We start from the raw sequence: 14,069 nt of genomic DNA on the forward strand, positions 1-14,069 counted from the left end.
TAAACAGTCAAGTTTGGTGGATAGTCAAGTTTTCCCACATTACTCTGTGAACAAAAGGTTAAAGTGGTCACATTTTTGGAGGGTGCTAGCAAATCTGGGATATGGGTGATTGAACTCAGGCTCTCTTAATGCAGTGTAGATGCTGGAGCCACAGGTTGGGACCCAGGGTTCATCCATCCTACTTGGGGTTACAGATGAATATAGACACTCAAGCCATAGGTTAGCAAATACAAGGTCTGCTAACTCAAGCTCTACTAACCCTGAGCTTACATTGCAGTGTAGACATACTATCCATTGCTACTGTTACATTTTGTTTCTTTTTTTTCTATTTATATTTTCTATTGTCTTCTGTTTTCTGATGCACTCTTTCTATCAGAAGCCTTAGTCACTGAATTGAAATATCAGTCTCTCCTCACTTAACGTTGTAATTATGTTCCTGAAAAATGCAACTTTAAGCAAAACGATGTTAAGTGAATCCAGTTTCCCCATAAGAATTAATGTAAATGATGGGTGTAGGTTCCAGGGAAATTTTTTTCACCAGACAAAAGAGAGAGAGAGAGACACACACACACCCACCCACACGTTTTAAACAAACAATTTAATTTAATACTAGTATACAGTGATGATGATTGTGAAGCTTGGTTGAGGTGGAGGAATCAGAGGGTGGGATATTTCCCTTACTGCTAAATGATGAACTAGCAATTGGCTGAGTCCTCAAGGGTTAACTCTCTCAATCTACAAGGCAGCAGGAATGGAGGGAGATATGTGTATTTCCCTTTTAAGTACTGCAGCTGCTGCAAGCTCCCTCCCTCCTGAGCCCTGATGTGTCCCTCCTGCTCTATGGAAGATGGGGTAAGCAGGGTGCAGGAGCAGGGAGGAGGGGGACACTCTGACATTAGCCCCCTTTTTTCTCCCCCCCCCCCAAGCACAGCAAGCAGGAGTCTTGGGGAGCAGCTCCAAGGCAGAGGGCAGGAGCAGCACATGGCAGTGGGAGGAGGGGCAGCTGCAATTGCTAGCCTGGGGAGTGGAGAGCTGATGAGGGAGCTGATAGGCCAGCTGCCGGTCCACACTGGTTCCAAGCTCCCACCAGCTAGTGGCAATGGACTACTCTTCCTGCAACCGTTAGACAAAGCAGGCGGCTGCCAAATGATGTTAGAAGGGAGCATTACACAACTTTAAACAAGCATGTTCCCTAATTGATCAGCAACATAACAACATTAACCAGGACGACTTTAAGTGAGGAGTTACTGCATTTTCCTTTGTTCATGATAATATTGGATGATAGATAACGGGGGGGAGCAGCGGGAATCATGATGTTAACAGAAAATAAGGACCTAGATAGTGGGACTAATCACCAAGGTAAAACTTGCAGTGTTTTTTTATAAAGCGTTTAATTCAGAGGTCCCTAAAATAGTTTACATTGTAGTTAGCCAAAATAGGTCTTTTGAGGTAGAATGTTTTTTTCATACCAATTAAATCTGCAATATTTAATTAAAAAAAAGAACTAGAATGAAAGTGAATTATTCAAATGCATTGAAATTTGCTTTTTGGTACACATATATGAATGTATTCTCTTTTATCCATTTTTTTTCTTGCAGGCACTATCCTAGTGGACAGTATGCTGATAAAAGGGACAGCAGGAGGGACTGATCCCACTATTGAACTATCATTGAAGGACAACATTGATTACTGGGTGATTCTGGATCCCATCAGCCAGAGGCTGTACCTAAACAGTACTGGACGACTTCTGGACAGAGATGTTAGTTTGTTTATTTCCCAGATTTTTTTTCCCCTCCTAAATCTTGGACCAGAGAGGCAAGCATTTAATAGTTAGAAATGGAAAGTTTGCTAAGAGTTACTAGAAAAAAATAAGTGAAGTAGTAACAGGATCCAGGAAACAGAAACATTCTGACTTGCTGTTTTATAGACATACGAGGTGTTATCCTTTATGTTGTTGGACAGAAGATATCTCTGCATTTATTTTAAATTAATGGTATTTCAGGACATAATCAATACATTCGACAGGGTGGGAAGTTCACATTTTGAAGTTGTACCTGTGTGGTAGTAATATACATTCAGTAACAAGCTAATAAGTACCATGTAGTGTTGCATACTCCCTTTTTAATGTCCAAGGTTTATTATAAACATCATAATTTCAAGAAGATGAAAAATGCATCTAGTTCTCTTTCTAGACGATATAGAAAAGATACATGGGCAAGTTTACTTGGTTCCTGATGTTATCTTGTCCCCTGCTACAGATGTCTGTCAAGGTACATGCATGAAAGATTGTACAACAAATAAGTTGAGACTGCAGTCAAATAGAGGTATATGAGCTGGTGAAAATAAAGTAATAACTGACCTAAACTCAACTTAAAAAAAAATTGAGGTTGATTTTTTTTTCCTCTCCCCTCCACATTTTTATTTTTATTTTCACATAGCTTTGCTTCCTGTTTCTGGATGGAAGCAAAAGTGTTGAAATACCGTCCTCATGAGCGTCCTCTCCTGGGGCACTTCTAGTCCTGCCAGAAGCAAGGAGTAAAAAAAATATTGTGAGAATCTAGACTTGTGAGACTTAGAGCCCAATTATGTAGATGTAAGAGGACCTCAGAAGAGTCAAATAAACATCTGAGGTGTTGTGTTCTTACTCAGAACACCAGTTTATACCTTGTGGTGTTCCTCTGTGTTTAGCCCTCATGCATCTTAAAGGAGCATTGTCATATCAAATTTGGGTTGTGTAAAAACAAACCTTTGCAAAATCTAAGGCCAACTGGACTGTTTTCATTAATGTATAATTCATTCAATAAAAATACCCCTGAAAACAAATCAGTATCCCCCTTATATGTTTTCTCACCAGTCATTGTAGCAGTGTTTTAATACAAGGAACTGTGAATGTAAAATCAACTCAAAACTGACTATAGACGGAAGTGAAAGGGCCTGATCTGAAACCTGTTAAAGTCAACTGGAATCTTTCTGTTGGCTGCAATGGGCATGGATTAGGTCCCAAATGACTAGCTTATTTTCATTTTGTATAGTGAAATAAGTGCATTAAGTAAACAGAGTAATAAGGAAATGTAATTAGGTTTATTTAAATTATCCCTGATTTAATTTACATATATAAATTTGCCTAATTTAATTCAATTTTTCTTATTTTGTAATTTTTTTCATTAGCAAAGTGTACCCATCACATTCTCTAAGCATCTGTACGTAATTAGCAAAGTCACATAAAGAAACACACAGCAGAATGGGCACAGAGAACTCTACCAACTTCCCAACAAAGAAACTCAAGCGCCTCTTAGATAATCTCTTTGGACAAAGAAATATGTAGATAGGCCTTGGAGCATCCCCCGTGCTTCATATAAGCTCAGTTTTTGGACAGAATATAAGGAGACAGACTGTAATAGAACCTGACATCCTAGGAGCCAGCATAGACATGCAGAACTATTCTTCCTAGCTCACCGCACTGAGTTCTATTAGCTCTAACTAGGGCCAAAGAGAAACTGTAGGAAGAAGACAAACTCACAGCACACTTAAGTTTTAGGGTTTTTTTCTGTTTAAGTGAACAATACCTACCTACCCCAGAAAGTGGGTGAATTTGGACACTAAGAACAGCACACAAAGATTACATTAAAGGAGGGTAGAGTATTTTAAATAGCCATGATCTAAACCACATAGGCTTTTATAGATAAAAACCAACCCCTATTATTTTCCTTCACTGTGTCCCTTTAAACGCACTTTGTTCAATACAGACTTATTTATTTGAACTTTGTCATCTGGTGCAATGACTTGATTTTATAAAAAACAGATTTCTTTTTAAAATCAAATTGGTTTTAGTCTCTTCTCTCTTCCTTTGGGTTATTTTAAAATTTCACATTCTGCAAAAAAGTACTGTTTAGAGCCAGATCCTCTGCTTAACTGAAATCAAAGTCGCTGTTCCAATTTACACCAGCTGAAGATCTTTGTTCATGTGGATATTGAAAACTGAGAAAGAAGTCCTGATTCAACCTTTTTACTTAGCATAGCTCTGTCAGCGCTATGTTGAGATTTAGACTGTTGTTTTTATTTATAACCATAGCGCTTCCAGATTGTGCTAAAGTAACTCTGTTTACAGAATTATAAAAGTTGTGTTCTGAAAAGCACTGCTTCCTTGTCAGGGATATACTGTAACTGAAGTGGAGGTGACTATATTTAGACCTAGCCTAGACTGATAAACATGCCTTTCAAAATGTAATGTGAATACCTGTACCTTCCATATGCCATACACTATCTAGTCAGAGAACTTGCTGACCTGATTGCTGTTCTATATTGGTTAACTGTGGCTTGATTGCAGCTGAAAGTGGTTTATAGAGCTATGAATTTATGTTAATTCTCTACCATGGCAACATTCTTAAGAGAAACAAATAGGTCACTACAAGGGAAGTGGATATAACTTTATTTTAGGCTTTTCATGCATTATTTTATTGGTAATATGTCCAGCATATTCTACTGTTATGATTTTGGTGCCATCTATTGCTTGTTTTACAGTTAACTATGTAATATTAGTAATGGTCAAATACAAAAGTGTGAGTATGGAGTGAAATTCCTCATGTTTGCCTCACAAATTTCTTTGAATGGGAACAGAAATATTTTGAGAATACATGTGGCCTCAGTCTGAGAGTTCATGTAAGTCAAAATCTAAAGAAAATGAAAAAATCCCAGTGGAAACATTTAGGTAAGGGTCCCCTCATGTCTTTAAGATCCTTGTCTCCATCAAGAGCCCTGCCACACATCTCCTCTTCAGAAACAGGAATACTTGTAAGATCCATGGAATTCTGAAGAAACTCGGGCTGCATTTTTTTAATGTAAAAAATAATTACATTTTTTTAATGAGCTCATTAGGTTTTCTTAAACATTCAAAACTGGAGTCATGCAAACCCTTCATATCAAAGCCTGAAACAATACAAAATCTAGAAAAACATTAGATATTTGGCAGTGTTCCATTTGAAAACTGTATAAAACTTGATAGTTTGGATGGATTTTTAACTTTGAATTTTCGGGATTTATTTGAACTTGAAAATCAAATTAGTATAGGAATCACTGGGTATCCAACAGAAACTGAAGTCCCACTGTACTTGAAAAGTACAGCTTTGTTCTTGCAGTAAATTAATGTAATCCTCCGGAGGTTCTTTCCAATTTTTCCATCTCCCATCTATCCCTTTCATGTCAATTTACTACTCTTTGCAATCCAGATGAAATCAGTTTTTGCTAGATTTTCACCTGGCCTGAATCTGGAAACACCCGTTCTCTGTTTCTCTCCTTTGTTTTGCCTGTCTCTCTGACCAACACACAAATGAATATTCAGTGAAACTTACTCAGAGATCAAAAGTTATGGAAATTTATACTGTGTGTCTTGCCTATTACCACAGCTGAGATATGAATTTCTGGTCCATAGACAGCACACAGTAAGTTCTCATCTGATGGAGCCCTAGCACGTGTCGGTTTATAACATAAGAGCAATAAGTGATGTGTTTTTAAATTTATTTTTTTTAAACAAATGACGCTTTAAAAAGTTTGGGTTTAGCTTGTTTCCAGAGTTGTTCGTTGTTTTACAATTTTGAGGATGGTGGAGCAGATCTTAGTTGATTCAACTGATTGAATTTGTGAGAACAAACAGAGTACTTTTTCTGAACTGTCCAAGGCACTGGTTCTCAACCTATTTACCATAGTGGGCCACATATCCAGCTCTGTGTGTTATGTGGGCTGCATCCACACATATATACTACCTGTATGGCCCTGAGGATGTCACATAGGCTGCAGCTGTGTGGTGATTGGGCCTCTTATTTGCTTTTAAAGTTAAATTTTTGTTTGCAGATGCACCCCCAACATACTGAGTGCTTGTGTAAAATGGAGATCGGGGAAGAATGCACTGAATATCAATACCCACATAAATAGGCTCACCTGGAGTCTATAGATAAATCTATAAGATCATCTGCACCCTTAAGCAAAATATATGAGCCTTATCTAATATGTAAAAGATAAAATATACCTTGGCTCAGTCAGAACAACAGGGACAGCAAATTTCAGAGTAAAGAGTCATGCACTGACAATCTCCTGATACTTGTATGGTAGAACCTTAGAGTTACAAACACTTCAAGAATGGAGGTTGCTTGTAACTCTGAAGTGTTTGTAACACTTGTTCTTTCAAAAGTTTACAACTGAACATTGACGTAATACAGCTTTGAAACTTCACCATGCAGAAGAAAATGCTGGTTTTAGCCATCTTAATTTAAATGAAACAAGACCAGGAACAGTTTCCTTGTCAAATCTTTTTTTTAAAACTCTCTCTTTATTTTTTTAGTTTACATTTAACACAGTGCTGTACTCTATTTGATGCAGATTTTGGAGGGGGAGGGACTTTTTTTTTCTTTTGCATTTGCTGCTGCCTGATTATCTACTTCCAGTTCCAACTGAGGTGTGTGGTTGACCAGTCAGTTCGTAACTCTGAGGTTCTACTTTATCTAGAAACTGTTAGTTAGAGGTCCTCACTAGGGCACAGCTGCTGTCACAGAAAATAATAGAGACGGGAAAAAAAGCTGTCTCTTGAGTATCCTGAGAACTAGCCACATAGGAATGGTAGGAATCCAAAGATGAGATTTAACAGAAAGACATCACCCCTTGTTTACTTAAGGCCCATTTTTTCACAATATCACAAATCATTTTTATGGAATTAAGTTTTTGGGGGGATTTTTTCAAGTATATGAATTAATATGTTGACATTGTAACACAGCTTTAGTAACTATTTAATTGTATCAAGTAAATTATGCATTTCTTAAAGACTGTCTCTTAATATGCTTGCCGTATAGGAAACAGCTCTATCTTGAGCTCTGAATGACTTGTAAAAATATAATGTGAAAACTGGCTATATTGCTGAATAAATCCAGTATGCCCATACTTTGTTGTTCAATTGTGTGTATTTAATATAGAAGAAAACCAAATGTTTGTGTTTATAGATGTTAGCATTGGTAACTAATGGAACATTTGGTAAAATTTATCATTATTGCACTTACTTGAATGAACCTATTTAAGGAAATAAAATTAAATTAAATTAGCCTGACTGACTTACAGATTTAGTTCTGACACACAATCCCTGATTCATAAGCATTTTTCAGTCCCTAAACTCTCACTAATCTACTTGCTGCTGACATATTTATGGCCTTCCTATACAGCAGAATGTAATCTATTCAAATGTAAGATTACAATGTATGTTATATTAGTCACAGGAAGTTCTTATCTAGAGTAGTGATCCATTACCTCTAGAATGTATTGCTGGCTAAATTCTGTCAATGCTACTGTAGAAGAAACTGGACTGTGGAGTGCCTACCCTTACAGGTGACCTGGCTGTTTTTAAATTATGAATACTTGTCAACTCTAAGTGATGAGTTAGTGCACTTGATGCTGTTTCCAAGAACTGTGTGACCTTTCAATTCAAACACTACTACTCAAAATGGGATTAGAAATTGTAATGGAAAGGCATATATTTTATCAGTCTCTCTTGCAATATTTTGAATATTCAAACAAAAGATGTCATTTTATTGTCCTCTGAATGTGTCAATTGATAAGTTTTTAACAATCACTATCTTTACTTTGAAATATGCAGCAACATGCTAGTAGAACTGACAAGCTGCAAGAGAAGCTATATGAGAGGCACATGTTAGTTCTAAATAAATTTTAAAAAAAATTGTTGCAAAAATAGGTCTAGGTTGGTTTGTTCAGGACACTGTCTCTGAGAAACTTTCTAATCGAGAAATGTACAATAATAGTAAATAGAATGATATAGAAAACATATTTGTCTATGGTAAACATAGGCCATATTGACTGTGGTGAAGAAGTTGAGTCTTCTTTAACTATGCCTCACCTTTCTGTGTACTATAAAGATGTGTTTTCTCATTTACAGCCACCAATGTCGATTCAGTCCATTGTGGTTCAAGTCCAGTGCATTAACAAAAAAGTTGGCACTGTTATCTACCATGAAGTACGGATTGTGGTGAGAGACAGGAATGATAACTCCCCTCGTTTTCAGAAGCAGCGGTATTATGTGGCAGTAAATGAGGTCAGTTTCACTTAATATCTCTTTTTCCTTTTCTCCATTTCCTTGGTGTAGATTGCAGTTGGAAAATGCTTCTTCCCATCCTCTTTCCTGTTTTCATTTAAAAAGCAAACCTTCAATTGTAAGAAACCCTTTTGTTTCTAGATCGTTTTTTCTAGATGTGGCATGATTATTATATTGAAGTTTTTAATATGTAAGCTATTCATCTGCAAATATAGCATAAAGTTTGGCACAGCTCTCAGCAGAGTGCTTATATAGTTTTAGCTTTTAAGCATTAGGGAGCCATTCGCTGAAGAAATCAGATCCTTACATTGCATCACAATGAATAAAAGCATCAGTTAAAGTACAATAAAAAAATTTGAAAATATCAACAGAATTGAACAGTGTCACAGGATAATGCTTTCCTATTACTACATAAATGCAGAGGCAAAACTGAGGAACTTGTGGAAAACAAATGCCATGTCAAGAATCTTTTTTTTAAAGAAAGAAACAATAATCTTTTGACAAAGTTGCATTTCAGTGTAAACATTTAATTTGCTTCAATTCTGTACATTAAGTGGCCTCACAAATGGAATTATTTTGACTTGTTTGTATGTCAGGGAATGACTGGAACTGCAAACTACCTGAGTAAACAAGAGCTCTGAGGTTTGGGGAATTGAGGAATGGATTTTGCTATATTTGTGAAACTAAGTTATTCTGTTTACTTTCTCTCCTCTGCCTGTCTTACTTTACTTTATTCCTTTTTATTTTTATATATTAATATTGTATTAGATGAAAATGGTAGCAGCACAAGGAGTAAGAGTTCCTGGCAACTCAGCTTGGTGGGTGTGACAATCAAGGTCCAGACACCCCAAGGGGAGAAAGGAAGGTTTAAACACCAAAAATAAGCAGTTAAACCGACTGATTGCATACTATGTGATTGTGCTATAAAATCACATTGAGTAAGGCCTTTTGTGAAAGCTTGTAATGTTCTGAACTTGATGGTCTTTATGAGATATGTACAGACCATGGTTAAGAATATATGTATGTGTATATACATATACCTCTACCCTGATATAACGCAACTGGATATAACACGGGTTCGCATACAACGCGGTAAAGCTCTGACACGCTGTTCTGAGCAGCATGTTAAGTGTGTCCGGCCAGACCGGGGCAAAGGGGTTCAGTAAGGTGCAGAGGGTCTCGGGGGCGCTCAGGGGCTCCCCCGGGGTCTGGGGGGCAGGAGCTGTGGGAGCAGGAGCGGCGCCAGGCTTTCTGATGCCCTAGGTGAACGGCCATTTCACCGCCCCCTGCAGGTCCAGTGGACCTACCGCAGTGATGCTGGTGGGCGGTCCACTGCTGGAAAGGCTCCGGTGGAGCTGCCGCAGTGATGCCGGCGGGCGGTCCGCTGGTCTAAAGGCTCTGGTGGACCTGCCGCAGGCATGACTGCGGTAGGTCCGCCGGAGCCTTTAGACCAGTGCACCGTCCGCCGAAATGACTGCGGCAGCTCCACCAGAGCCTTTCCAGCAGCGGACCGTCTGCCGGCATGACTGCAGTAGGTCCACCGGACCCGCGTGCCACCCCTGCCGGCAAAATAGCGCCCCCCAAAAATTCTGGCGCCCTAGGCCATTGCCTAGGTCGCCTAAATGGTAGTGCTGGCCCTGTGTGGGAGGGCACTTTTGGGGGACCCGTAGTCCCAGAGTGGTCTGGGAGATTAGTGGGGGACTGGGAGCAGTCCGTTCTGCTTCCCTCACCCTGGCCCCAGCTGTGTCATTCAGGGGAGTGGACTTGGGGGGAGAGATCTCCCCACACTGACCAGCAGCGGGGAAGCAGAGCAGCTGGGCTCCAATCCGTACCACTCCACCAGCTCCCAGCCGCAGCACTCCCCTTACCGCTGCAGGTGAGTACGAGGGGTCGTTCTTTCCCCAACGTACCTGCACTCACATGCGGCAGGAAGCAGAGCGCCGCAGCTGGGAGGTGGCAGAGTGGAGCAGGCTGGGGCCGTGTCTCTCTGCTTCCTGCTGCAGGTGAGTGCAGAGGGCATCCTTTCCCCAACCTCCCCACACTCACCAGTGGCAGGGAGCGGAACAGCCCAATCCCAGCCAGCTCCACTCTGCCAGCTCCCAGCCGTGGCACTCCACATCCCGCCACAGGTGAGTGCAGGACCTTTCCCCAGCCGCCCGCCAGCGACACGGCTGGGGATGACGACGGGGCAAAGAAAATGGAGCAGACTGGGGTCACGTTGCTGTGCTTCGTGCCGCAGGTGAGTGTGTGGGGAGGCATCCTTTCCCCAACCTCCCCGCACTCACCAACGGCGGGAAGCGGAGCACCGCGGCTGGGAGGTGGCAGAGTGGAGTGGACTGGGGCCAGGTTGCTCCGCTTCCTACTGCTGCCAGTGAGTGTCTGTCAAGGGGCAGGGGTGGGCAGTGGATAGGGGTCAGTCAGGGGACAGGTGGGTTGGGTAGGAGGTGGAGTCCTGGCGGTGATTAGGGATGGGGGTCTCTGGAGGGGGCGGTCAGGGAACAAGGGATGGGGGGGCAAATCAAATTTGATATAACGTGATCTCACCTATATCGCGGTGAGATTTTTTTGTCTCTCGAGACTGCATTATATCGAGGTAGAGGTGTATATATAGAAAATGGCAACTGTGGTGCAACTTTATTACCTCACAATAAGCTGGTAGAGCAATCAGGCAGGGAGGGGCTACCTCCCACACCATTTGTTTACACAAAACTGACTTCAAGTACCCATCCATGGTACAACCAAGGGAAAGACTGGGGTGGGTGGAGGCATTAAAGTCAATGGTAAGACACTGAGACATCTTGACTATCAACCCCAGATAATTTCCCTCATTCTGAATAACCATGAGCTGTCATGCCAGAAGTGGGTGAGGGGCGGGAAAGCCATTTAATAAAGAACCTTGAATCTGAGGTGTTCATCCAGAACTTCTACCAAACCCAATAAAAATGTATGTGCAGATAACAGGTGTGGTTTTGTGCTGGGCCTCTCAGGACGCAGGAGGGAAGTAAAGGTAGCTTTATACCTCTCCTGTATTCTGGGCTGCTCCAGTGGTCCCAGTGGTTCAGCATTACAGCAGTTGTGATGCCCTGCTATTACAGCAAGAGCTATGGAGACAGGGAAGGTGGCATCATAAGGCCAGGCAGAGCAGCCACCCCTACTCTACTCCTGCCCTGGAGGAATTTCCCTGTAGCTTTTTCCTACTGCTACGGTCTCTGTATGTCACTAATGTACCAGAAAGCAGTTGTGGTTGAAATGAGAATCTAGCCCAGAATATATATTTTCCAGGCACTTGGGTATTCTTATCAAAAGAAACTGAATATTTATAAGCCTAAACTCAAGTCTTAAAACCCACCTTGTCATGGTATAATTCCCTACTCTGAACCTTAGCGTCCAAAAGATGGGGTACCAGCATGAATTCCTCTAAATTCAATTACCAGCTTAGTACTTGTAGCGCTGCCATCAACCAGGAATTCCAGTGCCTGGTACACTCTGGTCCCCCCAAAACCTTGCCTGGGGACCCCTAAGACCCAGGCCTTCTGGATCTTAACACAAGGAAAGTAAACCCTTTCCCTCACCGTTGCCTCTCCCAGGCTTCCCCTCCCTGGGTTACCCTGGAAGATTACTGTGATTCAAACTCCTTGAATCTTAAAACAGAGAGGAAAATTCACCTTTCCCCCTCCTTCTCTCTCCCCCTCCCAGACTCTCCCTGAGAGAGAAAGTAATCCTAACACAGAGAGAAATTAACCTTTCTCTCCCTCTTCCCTCCTTTCTCCCCACCAATTCCCTGGTGAATCCAGACCCTGTCCCCTGGGATCTCACACCAGAATTAAAAAAAACCAATCAGGTTCTTAAACAAGAAAAGCTTTTAATTAAAGAAAGAAAAAACAGTAAAAATTATCTTTGTAAATTTAAGATGGAATATGTTAGAGTCTTTCAGCTATAGACAATGGGAATACCCTCCCAGCCTAAGTATACAAGTACAAAGTAAAATCCTTCCAGCCAAATACACATTTGAACTCCTTCCAGCCAAATACACATTTGCAAATAAAGAAAACAAACATAAGCCTAACTTGCCTTATCTACCTAGTACTCACTATTCTGGACATATAAGAGACTGTATCAAAGAGACTGGAGAGAAACCTGGTTGCACATCTGGTCACTCTCAGAACCCAAAGAGAACAACCAAATTCTAACAGCACACACAAAAGCTTCCCTCCTTCAAGATGTGAAAGTATCCTGTCCCCTGATTGGTCCTCTGGTCAGGTGACAGCCAGGTTCACTGATCTTGTTAACCCTTTACAGGCAAAAGAGATATGAAGTACTTCTGTTCTATTAACTCTTGCTTATCTGTTTATGACACACCTGCAAAAGAAAACATGCTGAGGGTGACAGTACAAGGCACAAGTGGTTTCTTAGACTTCTGACCAGAAAGTTCTTTGAGACTATCTTCTTCCTGCAGTGGAATAAAATGTAGGGGTAGAAGCTCAATATTACGTCGATTGCTTACACATGTCCATTCCAGTGTAGATATGCGTGTGCCCCTTGAGTTTCTTCTTGCTGCTTGCAGTCGGCAGGGCCCTTTATACCAGTGCTATGAGCATGCGACAACAGAGGGTGCTGGACCTGACTCAACAGATACCACTAAGGGGAAAAAAAAGTCTGGCAGCTGTGCTCAGGGTGTGTGCACATCTACATTGGAATGGACATGTGCAATACATCTTGAAGAACAACAGTTACAGAAAGGTTAGTAGCAGTTTTTTTGTTTTGTTTGTTTTTGCTTCAAGAAAACAGGAGGATTAAGTATGTGTGATCGAGACAAATAAGATAAACATAGTATGATAGGCAGCACTGGTAGTATTAAGATTACCTAAAACTTCTATTATAAGACTCTATTTTCAGTTACAAAATGATAGTTTTTTTTCTTGAAGGTTTTAGAGAGTAATTTTAAAAAGTTATTGATAGTTTCAGTTACCAGCAGAATATATTTTTCCAGTTTAAACTACAAGAGTGTACTAAACTGTTTTTGAATTATCTATCGCCTCTCTATTTTCCTTTTTGGTTTACATATGAGGTATAATGAAAATATTTGTGTTTAATTAATATCAAGACACTAAAAAAAAAAAGATGTTGTGTGTATGACCTCTAAACTTTGGCAGAAAGAAATCTATTATAATGGAGATTATCCTAGATATGCATGCATGCATGCATGCATTTTATAATTATAGTCAGTATAATTACAAGAAAACTATTTGTGGTCAAAGATTAATTTATTGGACACTATCAGAAACTTCATTTTAATGAATGGAATTCCTCATATTTGAAGTCTTCTTTTTTATGTTTAAATTATCCACAAATCATTATATAAGGAATATTTTAAAAATGTAGAGAGCTCTATTTTTATTTTTATTTTAATATAAGTCCCAATCTTGCTAATCTGCTCTTCTGTCATGTTAAAATTATAAATTTCAAATTAACCCCATATTTTAGCAGAAAGTCCTGGAGGAACTGGACCCAATATATCTTGCATGTCTTCTCTTGTTTTGTACTGTTGTGCACAGGCTTTCATCTTCATTCACACTAGAAGACATCAAGTGTTACATTAAGAGAAGATAAGAATTTGCATAGTCAAATATATATGAATTTCAAAGTCTCCTTTAAATTCAGGAATGGGTAGCAGTCTCTTTCCATACATCTCTTCTAACATCTGGAAACTTGAAATGTGTTTTTAAGAATCTGTGGGAGTAGAATCTGGGACTATAGGGATGCTAGGCTACTGATGCTCCTGTGTCACGATTGGAAGCTTAGGCATGGTTTCACCTGTAGGCCCTGTGAGGTTAGGCTCTGCAGGAAGTACTGCCCAGCAGTAATAAACAACTCAGGTAACTTTTAAGCGGAAGAATTGACATCGAAGGTGAATAATCCACTTACCAACTTTCCTCTACAACTAATTTACATGCAAAAATTCTGTTGATTGTAATGACTCATT

At 40.2% G+C, this 14,069-nt stretch overlaps 1 protein-coding gene across 2 annotated transcripts in view; it reads left to right on the forward strand.

The window, feature by feature from the left end:
- Positions 1-14,069, forward strand: part of PCDH15 (protocadherin related 15) — a 1,406,570-nt gene that overhangs the window by 895,366 nt on the left and 497,135 nt on the right. For both annotated transcript variants that reach the window (XM_050959272.1, XM_050959271.1), the window contains 2 exons: positions 1,599-1,759; positions 7,931-8,086. In XM_050959272.1, the coding sequence (XP_050815229.1) occupies positions 1,599-1,759; positions 7,931-8,086 (317 nt within the window). The remainder of the gene's footprint in view (positions 1-1,598; positions 1,760-7,930; positions 8,087-14,069) is intronic.

Source organism: Gopherus flavomarginatus, chromosome 6 (genome assembly GCF_025201925.1).
Source record: "Gopherus flavomarginatus isolate rGopFla2 chromosome 6, rGopFla2.mat.asm, whole genome shotgun sequence".
Taxonomy (NCBI): domain Eukaryota; kingdom Metazoa; phylum Chordata; order Testudines; family Testudinidae; genus Gopherus; species Gopherus flavomarginatus.